The following is a 25,208-nucleotide window of genomic DNA, read 5'->3' as shown; positions in this document are numbered from 1 at the left end:
ACGACCTTTACTCACAAATCACAGTGATTCATTAGATCAATACAGCATACAGTCACTGTGTGACTTTTCAACATGTACAAAAGAACCTGAATTGGAACTCTATGTGGATGCAAATTCCAATTAGAATGAGCAGTGATGTCCTCAAGGAGCAGGATATGACATGACAGATACTCCAGCGAGTCTTTACATAAATTCCACGTTCAAGCCGCCCTCTTCCCCTCTCAAATGTTCGCCTCCACTTCCCGCAGGCGAGCGCTCACCCCTCCGATTTCCATGTCCCATCTCGGCGTTGTGCGCTCTCCCGAAATTAGCGGAGGCACAACTCTGCCCGCCTTTGATAAAGACTGAATAGCCGTGGCTCGCTATATTAGGATTAGTCTTTGCAAACAGATGTTCCTCTTGCCTGCAGTCTTAAAACTAGACCCCCCCCACCCCCTGGGCATAGACAAAGATTAGCATTAACCTGACTAAATGAACTTTACACTCTATTGCAGGCCTGCAGGGATAATACAACAAGTCGCACGCATTTATGTAACGTTTGTCTTTATTTTTATCATCCCCAAAGAAGGGAGTGTGAACTCGAAGCGCCTCTTGTCTTAACCGCTCGGCAAATTGTTACATCAGCGGCGGCCGACACGGGAGGAACCCAGCGTGACGTCGCCTATTGACCTGCTGATTAAGCAGAAGTCGTTATGGTCCGAGTTGATCCCGTCCGATCGCCGGTCCGCTGCGGCGTCTCTCGCGGCTGATTAATGCCAAGTGCGTCTCGGCGTCGTTCTTTGTAACGGCATCGAGCGCGCGCTTAACTTTATTTGCTCTCTGCGTCAACAGCCCGGCCCAAAGAGGTCCACGTATTGATCTGTTTTCTTTTGAAGCTCATTTTCCTTTGTTCTCGTGAGCTGAGAGGAGGGCCAAGACTTTCAGAGCTGAGAAGGTTCAGGTTGAAATTGTGTAAAGACTGTAAAGTGGGAGATTTAACAGGTCGATTTTATGCGCAGCCAACCTAGACGACTCCTCTCAACTGCTTTAAATGGAAGGAGAACAACTGGTATAAATGATCTTTATGTGAAAAACAGTTGTTCAATTCAGTCTCAGTCTGCAGAAAGTCCCCAACTTGTGGACTTCCTGTGTGTGGCTCCAGTTTCTTACCTAGTTCTACAATGTATTGTGTGTCTTGTGTGTCTTGCTACTGCAACCAAGAAATTACCCGAATACGGGATGTACAAAAGTTCTAAAAGTGATCGGAAATCGGGTTCGATTGCGTCATTTTCGGCGATTTGGAATTGGGCAAAAACATTGGCTTTTTATTTTGAAGTATTGACTCATTACCTGGTGGTGGCACAGAGGACGAGTGGTTAGCACATCTGCCTCACAGTTTTTTGAAAATTGCTTCATTGAATCCACTGCACTAATAAATCTGTTATATTGGATTGGATAACTTTATTCATCCCGTATTTGGGAAATTTCGTTGTCACAGTAGCAAGAGGGTGAGGATGCAGAAATAGGAAAGGCATTTTAGACATAAATAGATAGGTAATAAGTAAGTTAATAAATAAATACATGAATAAATAAGTGTGTTGCTGAGATACACACACACATATATATACATATACATATATACATATATATATTTATATATATATACTTATATATATATATATATATATATATATATATATACACATACATATATATACATATATATACATACATATGTACATACATACACATAGATGTACATGCATGCATACAGTAGGTCTTAACACTCAGCCATTTGTTTTGTTAAAAAGCCTGACAGCTGATGCGAGCCTGGCAGCTATAATATTGAGATAGCTTTGTTTTAGACAGGAAATATTGTTGTTTTTTTATAAATGAAATACATTCCTTATACTTCTGGATTAAGAAATGAAGAAATTAATTTCTTGCGCCAAAGGGATTATAGGTAACATCTCCCTCCCTTGTTTATCTGACCGTCGGGATTAGGCCAAAACTAGCAGGCGCTTGATTTTCATAAAACCTGACAGGGCAGAGCTTTAGTAAAAGAGGAAGCCGTCATATTTTGAGCGGATCCAAATGGCAGCGCTGATCTAGGAATGATCCTGAGTGACATTCAGTGGCATTTTATTGACGGAATGTTTGGTGCCTTTAGGTGATGGCACGAAGTCAGGGCAAGAAAGTGAGCCCTTCTCAATCATTCAAATTGCTTAATGAGCATTAATGAATAATACTTTTCACATACTGACTGTATACTAATGCAGGAAATGATTTATCTTGGTGTCTTTTGGATTAAAAAGAAAGAGCTCTTGGTTGAATAAGCTTTTATTGACTCAAAGGTGTTTTTAAATTACTTTTGGAAGAATTACTTGGCTTTATCATGTGCATGGGTAAATTAATTTTGTTGGATAAATTGAAAAGGCGCAAAATCTCCATTTTTTTGGGTGTGTAATGGTTAGCAAATCAAAATAAAGCCAGTATTTGCAGAAAGGGACAATTTATCAAGCGGGTAAAGTTTTAGCCAATCAACTGCAAGTATCCCAGATTGTCCATCGTTATTCATCGTCATATGTAGTTGCATCGCTAAGTGTAATTTTTTTGGTTCATAAATAATACTTATGCTCCAAAATGTATCCAGGGGCCACGATTTTATGCTCACTTTCATAACTCTAGCGGAAAAAATGACCTCAGAATTTTAGATATGGACGACTTAATCAAGTGAGAATGGAGATTTGTTCTCCTGCATATTTGATCTGCGCGGACCCAGTTGTTGAACCGTGCACGCCAGTGTTTTTTTTATTTTTCTTACTAAAATCCATTTCAGTATCGACATCCCGAAAATGAGTTTGCGAAGGCACGGTATTTCGAGAGGCTTGTTCTTATTCTCGACGCTAACGTCGGCAATCTTGTTTCGGACAACAATCTGAGGTCGACTGTATTTGAGTGCACAAATGCTTTTTTTTCCATCCAATAAGCACCTTATCTGCCCTGAGGCAATATTGAATGAATGCAGGGAGAAAAGTAGAAGCGATGTTGCCTTTGTTAATTCCTCCCTTTTTTGTAAATTCTTCTGCTGAGACTCCAAATCCTGCAAGCTCCTCTCGGTCTGGCTAATGGATATCTGTTGTTTCTTGATTGCTTTTGCGGTATACTGACGAAGGGCTATTGTCGTAGGATACACCCCAGCCCGACCGCTGGCTCCGTCACAGCTGCCTCCTCTGCGAGCACCGTTCAGGGCAAGCCGTCACTCCGCCGAATAAAGGGCCGAATTCACAGGAGCAAGAGCCTGGACAGCATTGACCTCATGGACTCCAATGTAAGTCATGTCAAAACATACCGATACATCACACTTCGTAGATTTACTTCATTATATTAACTGGGCTGCCACTCATTTGCAAAGCAATATGAATTCATTGTACTGAAAACCTGTCCATGTTTATATTTTCACTCGCATGGATCACGCATTCTCTTATGTGTTATGACGCAAATCCATCAGGTATTCCCATTTTTATTGTCACTTTTGTGGTTTAACACAGGTAGGGAGTGCATTTGGCATAAATCCCCAAATATAACGGTCCATTTTTTTGTTTTCATTGTGGAGAAAGTCCAACACCAGTTACTACTCGACACATTTAGTGCCCCATTGCCCTGTAAATTTTAAGATGAACAATAGACCCCCGAGGTGTTCCACCTGCCTTAAACCCCAGTTTTTCTAAGGCCCTGAGAGATCGTAACTCATGGTCTCAACTCTTCCAACTTGAATGAACCTAATTTTCAATTGTCCCAACAACATACCTGTCAACCTCGGCCAATTGCTCTCCTTATTAACGATTGCAATTCCCCTTATTAAGCGATAATAATCCATACAAATGCAACGCAGCACATATTTACTCACATAAGACATACCTTTTGTATGCACTAAATTCAAGATTCTGTAGATGACAGCTAAACAAAGAAGAAAGCTGGCTCTTCCAAGTTCAGACAAAAGATTTGCAATCACCATGGAAACAAAGCTTAACATCATAAATTGTATAGATATTCTGCATTCAGAAGTTAATCCGTCACGTGAAAAGGGCTAGCTCATCACCAAATGCAGTTTTGCGGTCACGCGGTCCTTACAAACTTCCGGTTCACATAAGACAAAAAATAGACACAATAATGTAACGAATTAGGTTGCATGTACGCTCCATGTTGGGCCTACAGTATACTCATATTTTGAACATGATGTGTAAATATACCATTGAAAACCCTCATTTTGCATCCACCTGGCAACAATAATGGTAAGTACAGCATCTCCCGCTTTTATCTAATGGCATTTTATGATGAATTTCCACTTTACCAGTCAAATCCGAATTAGGCACACGTTCGAGGTACATTACCAGTGTAGGATCGGAACTCGCTAGTAGTATCAATCATAGACTTAATTAAAAAAACAGAAATGGTGATATTATCTTACTATTTTATAGGATGTCCCCATTATAGTTGCCATGTTTTCCCTTTCCCTTACTATAATCTTTGGGAATGGAATCCAAAAATGCGACTTATATTTTTTATTGCTCTTCATTGTGTGTTCTTTGGGTGCTGCAACTTATACTCAGGTGCGACTTGTCCGAAAAATACGGTAGCATTTCCCAAAGTCAGATAGTTAGCATTTAAAATGGCTTCATCTTTGAGTCATATCATTGATCATATTTTTTTCCCCTGCATAATTAAACAAACGACTGGTAACGCATCATTTCTGCCGCATCGCCTTCTCATTATTGCATGATTTTTAGTGTGTAGTTAGTAGTAGTAGTAGTAGTAGTAGTTAGACAATCAAAAGTGGTGATGTAGCACAGGGCATAGGTTAATCTGGCCCTGAATTTCAACGCATATCAGCAGGCTACTTGATCTGGTCACAATTGTCCTTTTCAGCTCATTCCAGTTCATATCTGACACTCCCACAGAATTGCAATAGGCTGATATTATTAATGACATTTAGCAATATGCATGCTTCAAGCAATTGTGTATTCGCATGGACGTGAAAGATGGTGGATCAGCTGATTTAAGCATATTTTCAACCTCAGCCTAAGTCTGCAGAAGGTCCTAACCTTGTCCTCTGTGTGCTTCCAGCTTTATCTAGGTCTACATTGTCTTTTCCTGTGTCTGTGCTTGCTACTGCTACAAACTGAATTTCCCGAATACGGGACGGATAAAGGTTAATCTAGTAGTAGTAGTAGTATCATTGTCTTCTTGTATGTCATTGGTTGTTGCTCTTTGTTTGGTCCCAGACATTTTGTCAATGAAACAAAAATAGTTTTTTTTGGTTTTTAGCAGATGTCGATGTACTTCCTTGTTACCAGATGGAAGCGTGGATGTGTGGGAGGTGTAAGCCTCAGGGGTGTAATTTAGGAATGACAACTAAGCTAACTGTGAATTCAGCTCAATGCTCCACCTCATTAAAGTACATCAAAAGCAAGCAGGGGGGCTGCTTGAATTATTGATATCGGTGTTGGTCAGCAGTACTCTTGAGGCGGCTGGGAATTTGAATGACTCAAAGATAAAACATGAAAAAACATTAGTCAGCCAAAAACTGCTGGAAAGTGGGTTTGGAGAGATTGTGCTTTGGATTTTATTTTTATTTTTTTTACCGTATTTGTCAGGCCATTTTCAAAGTTCAACATCCCTCCGTGTAAAGCTAAAAATCTGACAATGTCATTTTAGACGTTTTTGATAGTCATTTTTTTTATTTAAAGAAAGGAAAGGTGCTTTAAATCTAACCAATAGGCAAATAGCTGTCTATTAATGATCGTAATGGATTTGTAGACTTTTTTACAAGCATTGTGATTTAGCATTTACACGTTACATTATATTTTGCATTATTTATACTAGTTTTAAAATATGAGCATTAGTTCGAAGCAGAATCGGCATCTGCAAAACATATCTAGATTGGATCGAAAATCAAAAAGTCCCCACCGAGACACCTATTATATGTCAAAATATTTTAAATACAAAGAAAACATCTAGATTGGATCGAAAATCAAAAAATCACTATTGAGACACCTATTATATTTTAAAATATTTTAAATAAAAACAAAGAGCAAATATTTGATTTATTTTTTCACTGTAACTGGATTTCAACCCCCCAAGACACAAAACATAAAATGTAGTGACTAAGCCTTAAAAAAAAAAAAAATGTAATAATAGTCATCACTGCCAGCACTCCTAATTAAAATAAAATGAACATTTATCACAGCCAGTGATTTTTGGAGGACCTGAGATTCCAAATATTATTAAAATATCCCCATCAAGCACAGCAGAAAGAATAAAATGGCAAATTGTCGATTGAATTGAGCCATTAACCAGACGCACCCCACTCATTACGTCCCGCCACTCAGCGGACCTTTCAAGCGGCTCTCCGGTGGGCCATCTCGACTGAAACTGAAGGCTTTTTTTTCACCCTCGGTGCGCCCTGCGCGTGTGCGCAAAGTTGCTGACGTAGCCAAAACGGGAATGCAGCTGATGGGAGAAGCGGTCCGCCTCACAATGAGTGATGAGACTGCAGGATGCTGAGCATGAGGAGCAGTCTTTATCGCGTCCCGTCACCGCCAAAGCGGAACCCGAGCGGGTGACGGCGGACTGATTTTAATTAGTCTGCTTGATGTTTCATTTGGGAAATCGATGGAGGTGCCTCGCTATCAGCAATCGCACACACCAAAAAACAAAATCAATACTAGAGCTGCATTGTAGTAGAAAAAGATGCGATATAGGTTGAGGGTGTTGAATATCATCAATTAGAAATTTAGATTTTTTTCCCTTGCCCCTAAAGCAAGGGTGTCAGCTTTGATGTCACCTTGATTTCACGTGGGCTGGACCATTTTAGATATAATATTTAGATTTTTTTTTAATAAATGGATTAAAAGAACTGGATTAAAAGCCCTGAATATTCAGTTTTTTTATAGATCTAAAACAATGTTTATTTGAGCTTTTTTAAATATATTTTTTGATTTTACAAAATGATTTTTTAACTAAAAACACAGAAAAAAATTGATTAAAAAATTACAATTATTGATTTAAAAGGGGGAAAATCTGGAAATTTAATCTACATCTATACTCTTCATTTTAATTTGATCCTAAAACAGAAAGTCGGCACTCATGATTTACTTTCCCGGGCCACACAAAATGATGCGGCTGGCCAGATTTGGCCCACGGGCCGCCACTTTGACACATGTGCCCTAAAGGAATTGTTTTCACAATTAAATGTATTAAATACACAAATTAATTGTAGTTAAATCTAAATAAGGACAGCAATAACTGCATTTTGCCCTTAAAATGTATCCCCTACATCTTTTTTTGTCGATGCAATCAAGAAATATGACAATGCTTTAACTGATCGCTATTAATGAATTTTTTTTATTGCTGACAACTCTCAAAAAGTTTTAGCTGATTTTCCACTGTTATCAGTGCGACTGTCTCAATTAATCGGGGAGTATTTATTGACAATTCATTTATAATTGTTGACCTAAAAATATCTCAATTCCTCTTTTATTGAGCCTCTTAATAACAGGAAATCGTCTTATTATTAAGTAAAAATAAATGAAAAAATACAGAGAGTAAATAATTTCAAAAAAAACTTTTTAATTTCAGGTTTAAAAGTGTAAAAAATAAGATTTCCTATGAAAACAAAGACAAATATATTTGGATTTTGTGTATTTAAAAAAATGGGGTCTGTAAATATGTTATACTTCAAGAGGTTTTCAGATATTTGTAATTATTCAAAATTTGATATTTGTGAACATCTGCCGTTCGCTTACATTACATAGAAATGCAGTACTCAAAATCCAAGTTTTTTTTTGGTGTCATTGTTTAATATCCAAATTGACATCTTAAATGTTGAGCCCTGAGTAATAAAACAGCAAATAACATTTGATTGGAATGCCCAGATTAAATAAATGAAGACACAATCAAATAATCAGCATTTATAGCACGTACATATTGCATACGCAATGACTGCAATGTCAATTGTTTTCTTTTTTTTCGATGTATTGTCTATGGTCCCTGAATACTTTGCTGTGTATGGATTGCTTGTTTTATTATTAGTTTTCACTCTGGATGGTCAGAAGAGGACCTTGGCAACCGGCCCACTCCGACTGTCATTTGTGTTGGCAAGCGGTGCGTGTGTGCACGGAGAGTTGGAATCAGATTTTAATGCTAAGGTTGCAGAAAACACATCCGGGGGGAACACCAGTCTTTTATGGACCCCATGCCGTTTTTTAACCAGTTTTAAAAGACTGCTTTAGCTGCTTGAAAATGAAGAGAGTTTATTTAAACATGCTACATTGTTTTGTTGTTATTGTGCATTTGCTATTTTACAGTAGTGATAACAATGCTATATTGATTTGTTCATCAGCTACTGGTAATTAATCTAATTTGTACTGAATCTCGGCGGTGTTTTTTTCAACAACCTGGCATCGTTTCCCCCTTTTTAAATATCAAAACTGCGGCAAAAATGTTTCAAATGACTTGCTTTTCTCTATCCATCAAGGAACTAAAGTGTCGAGAATGTGGAGTCAAATCATTCAAAGCATCCACATTTTCTTTTCACAAAAATGTTTAAAAACATGATATGAAGGGTGAAAAAATGAAACTATAAGATTTGAAAGAAAAGAAAATTGAATGCAACAAAAAAAAACTTTCTTTGAAATTTTCCCCATCTTTGCATGCCAAATAGCACAAAATAGTCTCCCAAATGCAGACAATTGATTGATACGAGATGTTTTTGGACGTCTATCGCCGTCAACGGCAAAGAGACATGATCGTTCTATGCCGGCCCTCCAGTCAAGGCTGAAATTGTCAGATATAGCCCCCCCCCCCCCCAAAAAGGCCCGGCGTAAGCATTTTTTGGCCTCTCAGTCAGAGTCAGAAAAGTGCTGCAGATGCATTTGCAGGGAGTGCGGCTGTGGCCGAACGAGACGATCTGCATATTCGGGGGGGCCGTCGGAGGGAGGGGGGAGTGGTCTCCCGTGTGAAGAAAGTGGTGAACCCAACCCAAAAGTGTGTGGAAAGCGGGGGTGGGCTGTGCAGGCTAATCACCATTCAACTGCGGCTTGCGATTTGTGGTTGGAGCATGTGATTTTCCTTCATTCGTTATCCTCACAAGGGTCTCAGGCAGGGGGTGCTGGAGCCTATCCCAGCTAACTACACGCACCAGGTGGGGACGAGGTGGGCACACTGAATCAATGGTCATCCAATCGCAGGGCACAAGGAGATGGACAAGCATTCACACTCACATTTATACCTATTATGCATGTCTTTGGGAGGTGGGAGGTACCCGGAGAAAAAACACACAAGCCCGGGGTCGAACCCTTGACCCCAGAACTGTGAGCCTCACGCTAACCACTCACCACCGGGCCGCCAGCATGAGATTTTCTCGAGGTGAAATAGGACTGTTGTGTAAGCTGAAGAGTAGAACAAATGTGTGGGTTTTTTTCGGAGTTGTTGGAGGGTGGCTTTTTTAGAGTTGGCCATCCGTGATATGTGCGTAGGTTGCGTGCGTGTGTGTGGCAACACGTGCTGCTCGGAGGGGACGGCAGATGTTGCGCTCCTTTCTGGAGGCGACTACTCAGGGGCCAGGCCTGTCTATTATGTGGCCGCCGTCCACGGGACATATGGAGGGTCACTCGGGGTACGTACGTGTCCAGTCATGAAATATTGAGCGGATGCAAAATTGATGGGGGGAAACAGCAATATTTTTTGTCACATTAAGCTTCAAACAATGTTAAAACCTGGTATTAATGGTGGAGTCAGTTTTTTGCATTCATTCATTTTCTGAGCCGCTTATCCTTACAAGGGTCGCGGGGGGTGCTGGAGCCTATCCCAGCTAACTATGCCAATTGCAGGGCACAAGGAGACCATTCACTCTCTCACTCATTAAATGGGGCAAGTCAGAGTGTTCATCCAGCCTACTCTGCATGTTTTTGGAATGTGGGAGGAAAGCGGAGTACCCGGACAAAAACCCAGGATTGGATTTTAGGGTGCTCAGGCTGATAAGCGAAGAACAGCTGGGCTGTTTTTCGGTTGCCGTTGAAGCTTTCTATCATTTGTCCTCGTACTGAAGGTGCCATAATGCATAAATTTTCAATTTACATAAATAATTTGAGTAAACGTCTTTCAAACCAAGGTCATTCATACTTGGTATTCTAGCCCTTTAAGGGATTTCTGCCCGCCCAAAGTCTTACATTGTTTAATCATGTGAATTGTTGAACGTGGAAATAATTTCTCACAGTACAAAATTCACATCCCTTGTTTATTCCTTACAGGATTGAGCATGAAGATTAAAAGCGAAGGAGCCTTCCCTGTGTGTACGTGGGTGTGTTTAGAGTAGAATACGTATGTGCGTCTCAATTGTTTTTCCGGTCAGGATTGTGTTGCTCACACGTAACAAATCATTGGACGAGGCAAGACTAGCGATGACATAAATCCCAACGAGTCTATTCGCTTACATGGCTGATTTATAAGCAGGGGGCAGAGCTGGACGGTAAGCGTCCTCAGCCTCAGCCGATTGGGGAAAACATGGAACGGAATCAAGCGTAAGGTCTTCATTTTCTAGACAAACATCTACTTAGGACTCACAACAACCTCTTGTTTTGATTTGGGATTTTCCCTCAAGTGCTCATCCATGTTATTTTCCCCCCTGTTGAGTACTGGGTCAAGTGAAGGTCGAGCACCTGGATGATGTCATCTTCGGGGGGGAGGAGAACGAAGCACGAGGAAGGTTGTGTGAAGACGAGCTAATCAATTGTAGTGCTTGTTGCTCACACTCATACCTGCTTTAGATTGGCTGATTGTTATGACGGGAATATGCGCTGTGCTCTCCGCTGTAATCAAATCAGGAGCATAAAAGCCAGGAACATTTTGTAGTCGCTTGACGACTGATTATTTGTTTTTTTTTTCATATGCAAGCAAAGTTTTCATGAGCATATATTGTGTGTTTTTTTTGTTTTAACTGCTCGCCCGCCATTGACGACAATGACTGCCTGAACGTCAGTGGCAGCTAATCACTTAAATTACACCAATATATTTAGAGGGACTGTTATTGAATTGAATGCTTTTATTGTCATTATACATATAGAATGACATTTAAAGCTTCACCACAAAGTGGACAAAAAAACAACAAACAAATAGACAAATAAGTAATAAATAAATAAGTAGTCACAACATAAATAAGTAGGGGAGAGCACAAATAACAACAACAAACAAACAAATAATTGATAAATCAGAATAAACTATCAATACATAATAATAAATAATCAATCATTAATTCTAAATAATCAATGAATAATAATAAATAAATAATACATAATAAATGAATAGTAATAAATAAATAATAATAAATTAATAGTAATAAATGAATTGTAATAAATAAATAATAATAAATGAATAGTAATAAATAAATAATAATAAATGAATAGTAATAAATAAATAATAATAAATAAATAATAATAAATATAATAATAAATAATAATAAATAAATAAGTAGTCAACATAGATAAATAGTCAACATAGATAAATAGTCAACATAGATAAATAGTCAACATAGATAAATAGTCAACATAGATAAATAGTCAACATAGATAAATAGTCAACATAGATAAATAGTCAACATGAAAAAGTGGTTACATAAGTACGTAAGTACAAAAGTGACTAAAGTGGTTAGCAGCCTATGGAGTTTTAGTGCAAGTACAAAATAAGTCTTGATGAGATCTTCCTAGGTGCAGAACTTGAGTTGAGTATGGTGACGGCTCTTAGGAAGAAATAGTCCTTGAGTCTGTTTGTCTTGGCTGTTATGGGCCTGTAGCGCCAACTAGAGGGCAACCGGTTGAAGAGGCAGGTGGAAGCCGGGATGTGTATTGTCTTTTATGATGCTCTTTGCCCTTCCTGGCCACCGGGATTTGTATTTTGGGCAAGGAGTATCTGGGGAAAACCCAAGCAAGCCCAGGGAGAACATGCAAAGTCCACACAGTTAGGGCCTCTCGGAGTTATGAGTTATGGTGAATCTTTTGAAGGAAAAGTGTGTGTGTCCGCACTGTGTATTCCCAAGCATGCCTGCTTTCTTACTAGCAGGTGCTTGCATCATCATGTAGCAGCATCATGTGTGACTGGACATGTGTGCATGTGTGTTGATGCCCTGGGAGGCGACCATATGCTGTTTGGACTCAGGAGCTTCAATCCCGGACGTCCCGCGGGCGACGGAAGCTCAACCGCTGGCTGCGTTGCGTCGTTAACAGCACGCAGATTCAAGCTTCTTTTTCTACTACTTTTACACATTTAGTACATTTAGTCTTGTATTGTTTTATTGGTAAGCCTGCACCACATTGTAGCGGAAGTCCTGCAGAGGGCAGAGTTCTTCTTGCTGAAGTGTCCCCATAACACGGGAGATTACGTTTCATATAAAATCATGTTGGCGTCCAGCGGGATGGGATTTATTTTCAATAAAATGGGTGTAATGTGTCAAGAAAGAGGAATTTGCTCTATAGATTCTTGGCAGGAATATTGCACCAGTCGAAGTTTGGATTCATCAATTATATTGTATATGGTGGTTTTTTTTTTGCAGACTCATTGTTCCTCCTTTCTTCGCTATGATATATTTGCCTTTTTGTGTTTTACTGTTCTTATTACTCACCACTGCCTGCCACAATCCTGTGGATCCATATTTATCACCAAAGTGTGGCATTTTCTACAAGAATGAAACCAAATATGCAAGTAAAAGCTACTTCAATGACCATTTAGGTAGTTGACATTTTTTTAATTTAGTTTGCTATCATTTCAATTCCAATTCCAGTTTAGCTTCCTAAACTGAAATTTCCACTTTCAAGAATTTAGCATGATGTCACGCTCAAAACCAAAACAAATCAACACACTGTTTTTTTGTGTGTGAAGATCTCACATTGGCATTCACTGATTGGAATTTTTTTTATTAGCTTAGCCAGGATAAACATACTTTGGGTGATTTGTTTTTGTACATGAGGCAGTGGTTGGATTCCCACAGATTTGGGATGTCTGCATTTACAGTGTCACATGATCCTGTGCGGTTATGTCTAGTCACCTGATCAGTCCGAGTTCTCTGGAAGCAAAAAAAATGAGATTATGGGTTGGAGATTATGAGCCGTCTGCAGTGTTGCAACAATTATTCGACTAATCCACTATCAAGTCAATCGTTAATTGTATAGACATATTGCTGACACAAAAAAATCATCTTTTTGAGACATTAAAAGACATTAATTTCTTTAGAATTTTGATGTATTTTATTGTTGCTTTTTTAATTTTGATTAAAACAAGAAAAATGATTAAAATACGTTTTTGTTTTTGTTCAAATTAATTGACAACTATTTTGATAATAGTTAATTATATATATATATATACTGTTGACATGAAAAAAAATATCATTTTGAGACATTAAATAACCTTTTTTTCCTTTGAATTTAAATGTATTTTATTGTTTTTGGGAGAGAACAAAATATTAAAAAGGAGACAACTTTACATTTTATTTTTTGTTCTAATTAATCGACAACGATCTTCTTTTTTACTTAATAACATGATTTCTTTTTTTTTTAAATCAACATTTTTTTCTTTGGAATTTAAATGTACTTTATTGTTTTGGGGACAAAAATTATTAAAAAGGAGAAAATATTATTATATTTTTGTTTTAAAGATATTGCTCATTTAGTTTTAATTGTATTGATTAAAACACATTTTCATAATGACAGCGAACGAGTTAGAGCTCTTCCTCGTGCCATTTCAAGTTGGGAAATTTGTCACAAAATGATGAAACTGGTGTTGTTGTGTTGCACGGCATGTGAAGCTCCCTCTGTGCTATCGGAGCCAGTGAGGCAAACACTGTGTAGCTTTAGCAGAGGGTATTTCAAGGGCTTCGGCAGAGGAAGATAAAGCAGCGTTAAGCTCACGTCAAAGCTGCGCACACTCTTTAAAGTTTGCTTGGTGCATTTCCACGGGGCCTTTCTGCTCCAATAGTTCAGCCGTACCGCATGAAAACAGATGATCACTCTCAGCCAATTCTTTAGAGCAGGGCTGTCAAGCATACGGCCCGGGGGCCACTAGTGGTCCGCCAGGAAGTCCGATCTGGCCCGTGGGGTTGTTCTAACTGACAGGCGATTTGAAGCTTATTCATACTGTACATACGAAATGAAATGCTCATCTTTTTTTTACATGGCTGCCGTGATAGCAGAATTTTGTGAGATTTGTGATCCAGTGCACAGTCCCATTGGTTCTTTGGCCCCTCCAGCCAAAACGTTGCCGTCAATGGCGACCATTGAGTTAACAGGAAACCTTCAAATACCAAAAGCCAACTGGAATTAGCCTGCAAAATGCCCCAAAATCAGCAGAAAGCGACCCATGAACAGGAAGTTCCTAAAACCAAGAGGAAAAAATCCAAACTTCACAGGATGCGACCCTAAAATGGCAACAAAGGGATGCAAAATGAACTAATTCCCTGCCATTGACAACGATAGATGTCCAATTCACTTAAACTACTTACGGATGCTCATCTTTCAGTGCTATTAACGGCGCTACACATCCAATCCGTTTGAACTCAAACCAGTAAATTAACTTTTTTTTATGCCAAAAATAACCTGGTCTCGCCCACAAGAGGTCTAGTTGTCCTGAATCTGGCCCGTGCACCAAACTGAGTTGCTTTAGAATAACACGTTGCTGCTTCGTGGCCTTCAAATTGAACCTTGAATCCTCGTGTTGATCCTCTATTGTTTCTCCACAGGATATCAATAAGACTTTGTTTCTCTAATCCTAACGACCTTGGCTGACATGCCTTCCCCCGGCCTTCGCTCCTCGTTATCCGCCGACGGAGTCTCCAACAAGTCTCCTTACGTCAGCAACATTGCGGGACCTCTGTGCTTCCCGGCATTAACAATTCAGCCCCCCCCCCCCAATAGTGCTCATTAGTGCCAAAGGTAGAGGTGACAAGAGCGGTCACAGGCTTCAATAGTGATAAAAAGATAAAAAGCACAACGGTGGGAGCTGCAGGGAAAGCACTAGAATACTTTTGAAGATGCGGCTCCAGTACATGCAACACAAACTGAAGAGGGGAAGGTTTGGCGCAGTGCACAATTTACATTTCACTGTATATTGATTAAATGTGAACACGGCGTGGAAAGCTGTTTTTTAAGCACCGCAACAGTGGGGTGGATTTTAGATCTATCCTTTCTGCAGGAGTCAGGGCAGTTTGTAGTATTCTTTTGCTTTAAAACATATCGCTCCATCATAAGCATCCTCCACACTATTATTTGTAAGAACAATCCGTCTGGATTCAAAGCCTTCAAAGGGATCAAAAGGATTGTCACTGGATTGGCTTGCACGCTGTCAGATGTACTTTGGGTGCCTTATTGCTGCATTTGGTGAAAATGTGTTGTGGATTTGAATGGTTGCGGGACTCGCCGTCAATGTTGTGGTCATTTTTACTTTTGTACAATTTCATCTATGTGTAGCAACTGGCATCAGGCCTTTGATATTTTTATTCAGGCATTTTTTTACTCTTTGGGTGGTGTATATATGATGTCGTGACTGCGCGTGATGGGTATTCACATATTGTAGTCACACTATTATTTACAGAAATCTATCTCTCTGGTTGGCTTTATTTATTCAGTGATGATAACAAAGTCATCAAATTTGGTTTAAGGGTGAGGTGTGTGTTTGTGCCAATTTCTTCAGGCGATTGGTAAACAATTTGCCTCAAAATTGGTTAAAATATATTAATACGAGGATTCTAAAGACTATAGTGAAAGGTAGAAAGGATTTCCATTGTTTGTATTGTCTTTGTACAGGACAGTGAATTTGTCTTGTTGTTCAGGGGCACTTATTTTGTATTTTAAATTTTTTAAAGCATTTTTTTCTCCTAGTTTAAAAAAAAATTGGTCGCAAATTGAACTGTGTTTGAGGATTTTTCATTTCGATTGTGAGTTACAGTTCATTTCATATATTGGAGGTCAAATGTATTGTGTACAACTGGTAAACACATGTTTTACTATCATACATATATAATTCAATTGAATGATGGTCCGGCTTTGTTCGGTGGCTATATATGGTTGTAGTACTTTCTGGGAAGGTGCATACATGACAAAAGAAACCACTAGTTTGTACATTTATTTAAGTGAATGATCAACAAATAGCCTGAAAATCGGTATACATTAAATATCCATCAGCCTCTCGGCTCGAAACGTGAACCACTCTTTATTTTCTAATTTACAGTCATCTAAGATGTAAAAATGATTTGTGTGTGGCCATACTGATGCGGCCGAGGGGGGCGCTAGAGATGAAATAAATAGCAGCTCTTTTTGGCTCGAGAGCAACAATGCTACATTATCACCAAAAACTCGATACGTTCTGCCCACTGCACATCAATTTATGAGCTCTCTGTTTGATTAGAGGGGTTTATAAGATAGTGTAGTAGTAACTGAGGCGACTCTCCTTGCATGCATAGACTGGAGTTAGTCACATTTGGTAAAGCACATTCATTTTGTGAGGTTAGTTTTTTTTCTCTTCCATATACTTTATGCAAATGGATACTCATAACAAGGAAGTCATTTAACAGCAGCCAGTTGATGTGCTGCATGCTTGTTGTTTTTTTCTAACAAATTCTAGCCCTTGTTGGACTCAAATAATTTATTGTGGATCTTGGATAAGCTGTACAGAAAAGGAATGTACGGATGAAAAGATGTTGACCTTTTTATAATCAGCCACACGACATATAGATGTTACACACCTCCATATCAACTGTATATAGGCTACTATAGTTTGTCAAACATATTTTATGATGGCAAATGGATTGCACGTAAAATTTATCATTTGTGAATTTGTTTTGACATGTGAATATGTATTAATACATAGTCAGAACACTTCACTAACTACTATACTGTGCTGCAGTGAGCTATCATAATGTGTTCTAGAAACCTATTTTTGACCACTAATTTGTATATATGTTAGCAATGTATAGTGACAAGGTGAATAGTGGAATATTTCTCCACTAGATGGCAAAAGACACAATTAATGAAAATTCTCTCCAATAATTTTATGCACTAATACTCTGAAGTTGATTTTTATTTTATAGCATTTAACTCATTGGCTGCCATTGACGGTGCTAGATATTCTCTCCATTTTATATGCAGACAATGAGTTAAAAAGAATGAAAGAAAAATCATTGGAGGCCAGAGTTATTCAGGTCAATTAATTTAGTTTTGTCTATGGTGTTGAAATGTATCATTTTAAGTATTTATTGAAAAATATTTATAAAATAATCATGGAGACTTGATGTACATGTACGTGGTCTTTATGGGGTTAATTGTTATTTTTGATTTATCGTAATTACCCTATGAAAGCTTAAATGTAAAATTAAACACGTCTTCAGGAAAGTAAATACTCGCCTGAAAATTGAACCGAAAATAGTATTTGCATTTTAAAGTCATGTATTTGGGGGTATTTAAGGTTTGCACTTATACATACAGTAAGCATGTTCGAATGCTCTTTATATAAGGCAATTTGCGCTGGATGCAGCCGCATCCATTCCACCGCAGATGGCGGGGTTTTGCACGCGTCGAGCAGACGTCGCAAAATATGTGTTGGAAGCTCAATGCGCAGCTTTCCAGCAGCTTTCCATCTCCAATCACGTCTTGCTCGCTACTATCGGTGCTCCTGCTGCTGTACTGCAGTTGCCGTGGACAGCCTCCGCTGCATCATCCCCCCTGCGGACTAGCCTGAATGGTTTGTTCCAGGCGAACCTGTCACTGTCACCGCGGCGGGCAAGCCAGCCAAAGTGTGCGCGCACAGGGGGTAGAAAGCAGGGAAGGAAGGCATCATCCACTGCCTGCCTGCCTGCCATTGCAGTGCGGCGGCTGCTGCTGCTGCAGCTCAGCGAGGATCTTTTCTTGCCTCTTTTTCGGGGAGGGTAGAAGATCGCCGCGCGGACCGTTGTTTATGCCAAGGTGAATATACATTTCTGGATGTGTCCGTCGTGCTGTCATCTCAGGTAACCGTTAGCCGGGACTAGCTAGCCCAGTCGCTGCCACAAAATGTCGGCCAGCAAAGGGGGCTTGATTGGACCGACCGAAGGGAGAAGGGGCCACGCGTTCAAAAAGTGTCGCGACGCCGTGATGATAGGGCGCTGAGTCAGAGATGTGACGTCGCGCTGTCAAGTTTAGGGCGAAGGTCGGACATTTGCGCTCCTTGTTTTGGTGATGGAACAGCTTGAGGGTCTCTTTGGGGAACGCTACTTAGCATTGGGCTATCATTAGCCCTTTAGCTGCTGAAGGTCCGACTGACTCGCACACGGTCCCGTTACTCGGATTTCCCATCCCAGGCATCCGCCGGGCTGTGTGAGCGCATCGGATGTGCCCGATGGTCCCTGTTTGGTGGGACGATTTAAGTCGAGTTAGTTTGGTGGACATCACTTGATGTTCTCAACAAATGGACTGCAGCCCAACCAAAGAACACCTGCCATCACCTGTTGAATATATCCAAACAGCATTACAGGTTAGCCTGGTGTAAAGCTAAGCCAACATTGTCTTCTGAAGTTCCCACTATTCATCACAAATAACTCATTATTGACCAAATCTATTTCAAATCAAGCTTTTATTTTTCTATTTCATCTGCTCAGAGTAGCTGTCTTACAGTGTTAATACATTGTAGTAGTAGTAGAGACCAAATAACTGTTTTTTTTGGTGCCCTTACAGTCAAAATGTATATGATGCATCTCTACCATTGCTACTGGCAGCCAATGAGGTCTAAGTGGTAGTTTTAAAAAGTTACTGTGAGGCTAATGTAAACAGCTTCTTTTTAGATTAACTCTAGTTCATATATTGCCGTCGATGCCAGTTAATTTATTCTGTAGTCCTTGTTTCCTTCATGCACACACAGTTCTTTAAGGCTGGGAATGCTTGTTTAATAGTTTTTGACCCTAGTTCAAATTTACAGTGGAATTAATACAATACACAATATTGTAACTAGGACAATGGATTGTTTTGAGAGTTGACAGACTAATTACTGTATTTTCTGCACCATAAGGTTCACCTTCAATAAATGGCCTATTTTGAAAACACTTTAAATGGATTGTATCCATTTCTATCAATGACTGCCAAATATGCTTCTCGATCTTAGCACATGACTTAAACACTAAACAGATCTTCTCAGAATCAACAGTGTGAGTATAAACAATTCCTGGTACTCTCAAAGACTATTTGATGACATGCGACTTTATCTATTGAGAAGCCACATCTATACATTTCAGTGGACGAAGCAAAATGCAAATTGTCCGTTACGCTGACATGAACCCTTTCTGTTGGGAGTCTTCAAGTGAACCAAAGCCTTCCAAAAATAGCCAGTGCACGCCTAGGAAGAGCATGCATACTACAGATATATATTTTAATTGTACTCCCATCTATGTTGAAGATAAGTAATGGTGTGTGCGTGGCATACACAGAGCAGGACCCACGACTCTATTGCCCTTCAAGGGCAGCCATACATGTTGTGATTTATGGCTTCCTAGCAGTCATGGAAGCAGTCGCAATCTTCTGAGTCCTGCTTTCAGAAGGACACATTCATGTCATGGTTTATATATAGGAATGGATTTATATTATTCCTTTATTAACTCATTGGCTGCCATTGATAGCAATTAGACGTCGAAGCCTTTTCAAGTTGGAGGGCTGCCAACCTCTCACAGTTGATATGGCTTGGACCTCTATCGCCATCAACAGGCACTGAAACATGGTCATTCACCCTCAACCTTCCCTGTTTGATTTAATTCCCTTTCATCAAAGGAATTGCTCCAGGAAGGGGTATGAGTTGTAAAATGTTCTATTGTACAGTACATTACAGTCGTAGTTGCAGTAATTCCTGAGGCATCCTTATGACGGAGATTGCTCAAAAATAGTTGCAACACATGACAATTTATCAAAGCGGAATTTGTCTGGGAAATGTAATAATTCACTTATCAGCACAAAACCTCCTTCTGGGGGATGCACAATCAAGCTTTCATCATGAATGCTTTTCCTGGCGGTGTTGTCCTCGTCCCACACACTGTGACAAAGACTAGGCAGGGTGCAGGTCAGCAGCTCTGCTTATCAGCGCATTCCTGCCGTCCTGGGCTCCATGTGGTCTGCTGATAACTTCCACTGGTCCTGATTGAGTGCTGGAGCTGATTTCCTGCTCTGTGGTTCTGGTCAGGATCAACAGCTCTGGTTGTGACTGGCTGGCTGTACTGGTGTTTAAAAAAAGAAGAAGCACCTTGCTGCAATGGCCTGTAGTTGTCAGTGCCCATAGTTGGCTTGGATAGGCTCCAGCACCCCCACAACTAAGCGTTAATGGGAATGAATGTACTTAGTTTTATTGCTTTTTTTTAAAGCGGCTAATTCTTTGAAGTCTGAATTTTTTGTGTTTAGTAGCTAATGTCATTTAAACAGTTGAATGAGGATTAAGCCCTGCACTAGCCGTGAATTGTCCTCGTGTTGAGCTTTCGGGTCATGTTATTCACAACAGAGCATTGCTTCCGCAAATGCCTGATACAGCATAGTCCTATTGTATAGTCCCGTAATGTCATTGGCTGTGACACCTGTCTTCTCAATGTGACCAGGAACGCCAGCTGCATTGCAAAGAGGAAGCTAACGTCAGCCTTCAATAACCGTGTGTAGTGAGCTAAGCTATTCCAGGAAGTTGTGAGGGAGAAAAACTCCACTCAGTCGTTCTCTCACGTTTCTCGTCAAGCCAGTTGACGGGGAACTGCCTCTGTCGACCTTGCGGCGCCGAACAAGCCCCCGCTTTGTTTTGAACTGTTAATAGATTTGGCATGGTTTTAGTCATACCACTGTTGGGTTTAATGATGTACTGTGCGTAATAGATGATGGGAGTAGGACTTTGCAGCTGAGGCCCAACGTGGCAATTTAACGGTTAAATCCGGTACAGCACTTTTCACTGCGGATGGGGGTTCACTAGCACAGTGGAGTCCCGAGCTATGGCAGAACTGCAGATCCCACACCGATCGTTGCCAAGCCAGAAGGGATTTGCTTCAATCCCATGAGCGTGTGAAGAGAGTGTCAGATGGAGGGATCCATTTTGGAAAAGGGTGTTCGGAAATGACGTCTCCCGCCTCCGCGTGCGAGGCCGAGGAACCTCTGGGACGTAGCTCCATCTGAGATGATAATTAACGTTGTCTATGAGTAGACAGACGCAAGTAATCCGTGGGCCTCGGGCTCCTTGAAGTGGTTGCCTTCGTCGTAGCTTCCCGTCGCTGAGTAAACTGCGTGTTATTAAAGTGGAGATGCCTATTCGTGTGGCTAGAACTGATCTTGATTTCTCTGTTTTTTACACTTTTAGTGTCTTTATCTGAATATTTATAAAATTTAACAGTTATCTATATAGCGGTAATCCATGAAGTGGCAGGAGTTTGCATTAATAAGTACCCAAGAAGAAAGAAACTGGTCTTTTAAAAGGGTTGGTGTTATATTTGCATTAGGTTTGTAGATTGTAAATTCACTTGAACTAATGATTTGCACTTTTTAATTTACCTCTGCATTAGCACTAGTTATGTCCTCCCAAAAGGTTTGAAATTGAATCAGCCTGTTGATCTAACCATACAGCGAACCACCATTTTGCCTCAGTTGCATGTCTTTTGTTGTTGTTGTTTTTCCTACTGTCCAAAGCATTTTTAGAATCTCACCAGATATGAAAATGTTTCTTCCTCCTTTGTGGTTTGGCTCATCATGCTCACTCATTGCTTCTATTGAACTCAATTACTTGGACCACCATTGGTAGGTAACATTTATCATTGAAGATTGAAATGCTCTGTCTGTAGGGCTATTTTCTCCTTTTTGACAATTGACATCAATTGCATACTTTTGGTATTTATTTCAAACTGAGCTTTTTTTTTAATGGGCAAAATTGTTCATTTCACTTCAAGGCAATATTGCCCAACCCTACAGTCAGCTGTGTCTTCCATCTGTGTTGTGCCTGCTCCCAAGTTGCCAGGTCGTAATCCCCCAAGCATGGCCCGAGTGTCTCGGTCATGCTGCCAGCATTGGCTCTGCCTTGTAGCACGAGGCTTGCGTTGGCACCCGTTATTTTTTCTCAGGCGGGACAAAAACATGTCAGTCAGTGCGCCGACTCAACAACTATTGGACTTTATTTTCATTTTGTTATGGTTTGTCTTTTACATGGTTTTGGATTGCTTATCACTATTTATTTAAATGGAGGTTTCCTTAAAAATGATGACAATCCTGTAAAACAAATGTTATTGTGTTTGAATTTACGGAATATATGTGGAACCTCTAATCGCTGTCAATGACACTGAAATAATCATTCATGCATCATGAAAATAAGATTTAGTGATGATTCCCTCACTATTTACATACTGGGAAAACGAAAACCAGTCAAAATGAATGGATGCCCACCACGTTCACTCGCCAAAGTTAAACTGTAAAAAGTCAATTTAGTTCATAAATCCAATTCCTGACAAGCACTGCAAATGTCAGGCTGCTTAAAAAACACTACAATGCTCCCTGTGGGTTACCCGAGCAACGAACGCTGCAGGACAAAACCCCAACGTGCACGCCTTCAAACGAGAAGGTGTCCCTCAAAATGGAGAAAGACTGAGACCAAAGCAAAGAAAGTACTTCAGATTGGATTCCAATCAATTTTGTGAACTTTTTACTCCGCTTGGATCTTTGTGTGCCCAAATGAGAAACATTAATTGGGTCGAAATGTCGTTGTGAAATCAAGTATCAGGTTTGCCTCGACTTAGTACAGCTATTTGACTTCTTTGTGTTTCCACGGCGCTGAGCTGTTTGGACGTGGCCGTAAATTAACCTTCCCTAAAGAGTGTTGGTTGGAATTTGCTCTTTTCTGCAGTCTTGTTAATATTCCGATGTCTTTCGCCCACCCCCCATCGCGCACAATTGCTGCAGTGCACTATATGTAGAAGGCTTGGGGACGGCGTGGGAGAAGCACTGTTCTCATTTAAACTTGCTCTCTCCCTCTTTTTGTGCCAAAAGCGGCATGAGGAGTTAACAACTATGGCTGCCAGGCCAAGAACGTGAGGGGCCCCTTGCTTGTGGCGATTTATGCCTTTGGGTATCTCAGTTAGAGTCTTGTTAGCCAAAACATTGTCCGGTTGCTGTGTTGGATGTGAATAGATTCGACGTTGCTGCGAACGTCAAAGTAACAGTAATCCGAATATGAAATATGAAGTTTTGTAAGAGCTATTAAAAATCAAGTGGGGAGGGCAGAGATCAGTTCAAGAAGGAGTGCTGGATGCACTGAGGACAAGGTTGCCCTTCCAATTGAAGGAGTTGACCTTCATCTCATCGTCTCAGGGGGTTAGCGTGACCGAGGCTGTACTTAAATATCATTGGCTCTCTCAGCGTGGTCTCATTTTTGTTTAGTAATTTTGTAAAATTGCGGTGTCAGTTGACTGACGGGCAATCAGAATTTCATTTGTGGCATGTCATTGTCACAAGAGAGAATGGCATAAAAATGTGACTGTCCTGCCATTTCTACTCGGATAATGTACGGCACGTGTCAAAGTCGCGGCCCGGGGGCCAAATCTGGCCCGCCGCATCATTTTGTGTGGCCCGGGAAAGTAAATCATGAGTGCCGACTTTCTCTTTTAGGATCAAATTAAAATGAAGAGTATAGATGTATATTAAATTTCCTGATTTTCCCCCTTTTAAATCAATAATTGTAATTTTTTAATTCATTTTTTCAGTTTTTAGTTCAAAAATCATTTTGTCAAATCTAAAAATATATTTTAAAAAAAAGCTAAAATAAACATTGTTTTAGATCTATAAAAAACTCAATATTCAGGCCTTTTAATCCATTTATAAAAAGTCTATCTAAGTTTATCTAAAATGGTCCGGCCGACATGAAATTGAGTTGACCTTAACGCGGCCCACGAACCAACCCGAGTCTGACACCCCTGATGTACGGGATACGTTTTTAGGTCAAAGGTCATAATTTGTTGAAACGAAAGAGTTCTATAACAAAAAGCATGCAATATATATACATCTCTGACCTTCATATTTTGTATTACTGGTTAATCAATCATATAATTGTGCCCAATACTGGGATTTTGGGGGGACCATTGTAAAATGAGTTGAATTTTGCGGTGAGAATATTATTTATGACATTTATGTTTGGTCTGTTGAGTTAAGTGATCTGTTGTCCTTGTCTTCTAGAGCGCAGCAATGGAGGAGACTGTCATTTGGGAACAGCACACTGTAACACTGCACAGGGTGAGTATTCTTTGCTAACTTTGACATGTACAGTAATCCCTCGATTATCGCGGTTAATGTAGACCAGACATGGCCGCGATAAACGAAAAAACGTGAAGTAGGGTCACCCCAATTTAAAAAATAAAATAAAAGATTTTTTTTTTACTTCAGTGCTGAGTCCTAGTAGCAAGCGGAGGACAGGGGAGGGGCTTCCGCTTGCAAGTTTCAGCATGGATTTTTACATTTTTAGGAACTTACACAACAACAAAAAATTAAGATTCCCCCAGAAACAAATCTGCGATGTAGTGAAACCGGGAAAGTTGAAGCCGCGATATTCGAGTGATTACTGTAAAGATCTTCCTTGAAAACTTTAGAAGAAAGCATAAATGGCATAATAACCGTCCCTCAACAAGAAAAAAATCAAAATTTCAGAAATTGCCTTTAATCAGTTGTAAACAGAAACATTGTTAATATCAATACAAATAAATGAGCTTTATTCTGTATTTATTTGTGAATCCAGGCACCAGGGTTTGGCTTCGGGATAGCCATATCAGGAGGCCGAGATAATCCTCATTTTCAAAGTGGCGAGACCTCCATCGTCATCTCGGATGTGCTAAAAGGCGGCCCAGCAGAAGGCCTACTGCAGTAAGTTATTCATTCCATAGTTTATCTATTCCTTATTTAGCTACACAATCTGATCCAGAAAGACTCCAGAATGTCTCCTCTTCTTTTACCCACCCTTAGGGAAAATGACAGAGTTGTCATGGTCAATGCTGTGTCCATGGATAATGTGGAGCATGCGTATGCAGTGCAGCAGCTTCGTAAAAGTGGGAAAATTGCCAAAATTGTGAGTTCAATCGTACTATTGTGTTTTGAAGCGTAGTATTCCAGTAATTCCAAAAATAGAAAATGGAACTCCCTGGAGCTAAGTGTGAGTTATGAAATTGGTTCTGG

General features: G+C 39.9%; 1 protein-coding gene across 15 annotated transcripts in view; it reads left to right on the top strand.

Annotated features, from left to right (window-relative positions):
- The window catches only part of tjp1b (tight junction protein 1b), a 58,138-nt gene that overhangs the window by 14,607 nt on the left and 18,323 nt on the right, over nt 1-25,208 (top strand). For 14 of the 15 annotated variants that reach the window (XM_077595268.1, XM_077595266.1, XM_077595267.1 and 11 more), the window contains 4 exons: nt 3,169-3,310; nt 24,219-24,275; nt 24,775-24,899; nt 24,999-25,101. In XM_077595268.1, coding sequence (XP_077451394.1) covers nt 3,169-3,310; nt 24,219-24,275; nt 24,775-24,899; nt 24,999-25,101 — 427 coding nt within the window. Of the gene's footprint in view, nt 1-3,168; nt 3,311-17,783; nt 17,982-24,218; nt 24,276-24,774; nt 24,900-24,998; nt 25,102-25,208 lie in introns of those variants that run through there. The other variant, XM_077595278.1, reaches the window with a different exon arrangement.

The sequence above is a fragment of the Stigmatopora argus genome, chromosome 3 (assembly GCF_051989625.1).
Source record: "Stigmatopora argus isolate UIUO_Sarg chromosome 3, RoL_Sarg_1.0, whole genome shotgun sequence".
Lineage (NCBI taxonomy): Eukaryota > Metazoa > Chordata > Actinopteri > Syngnathiformes > Syngnathidae > Stigmatopora > Stigmatopora argus.
This window is presented reverse-complemented; position numbering and strand designations above follow the sequence as displayed.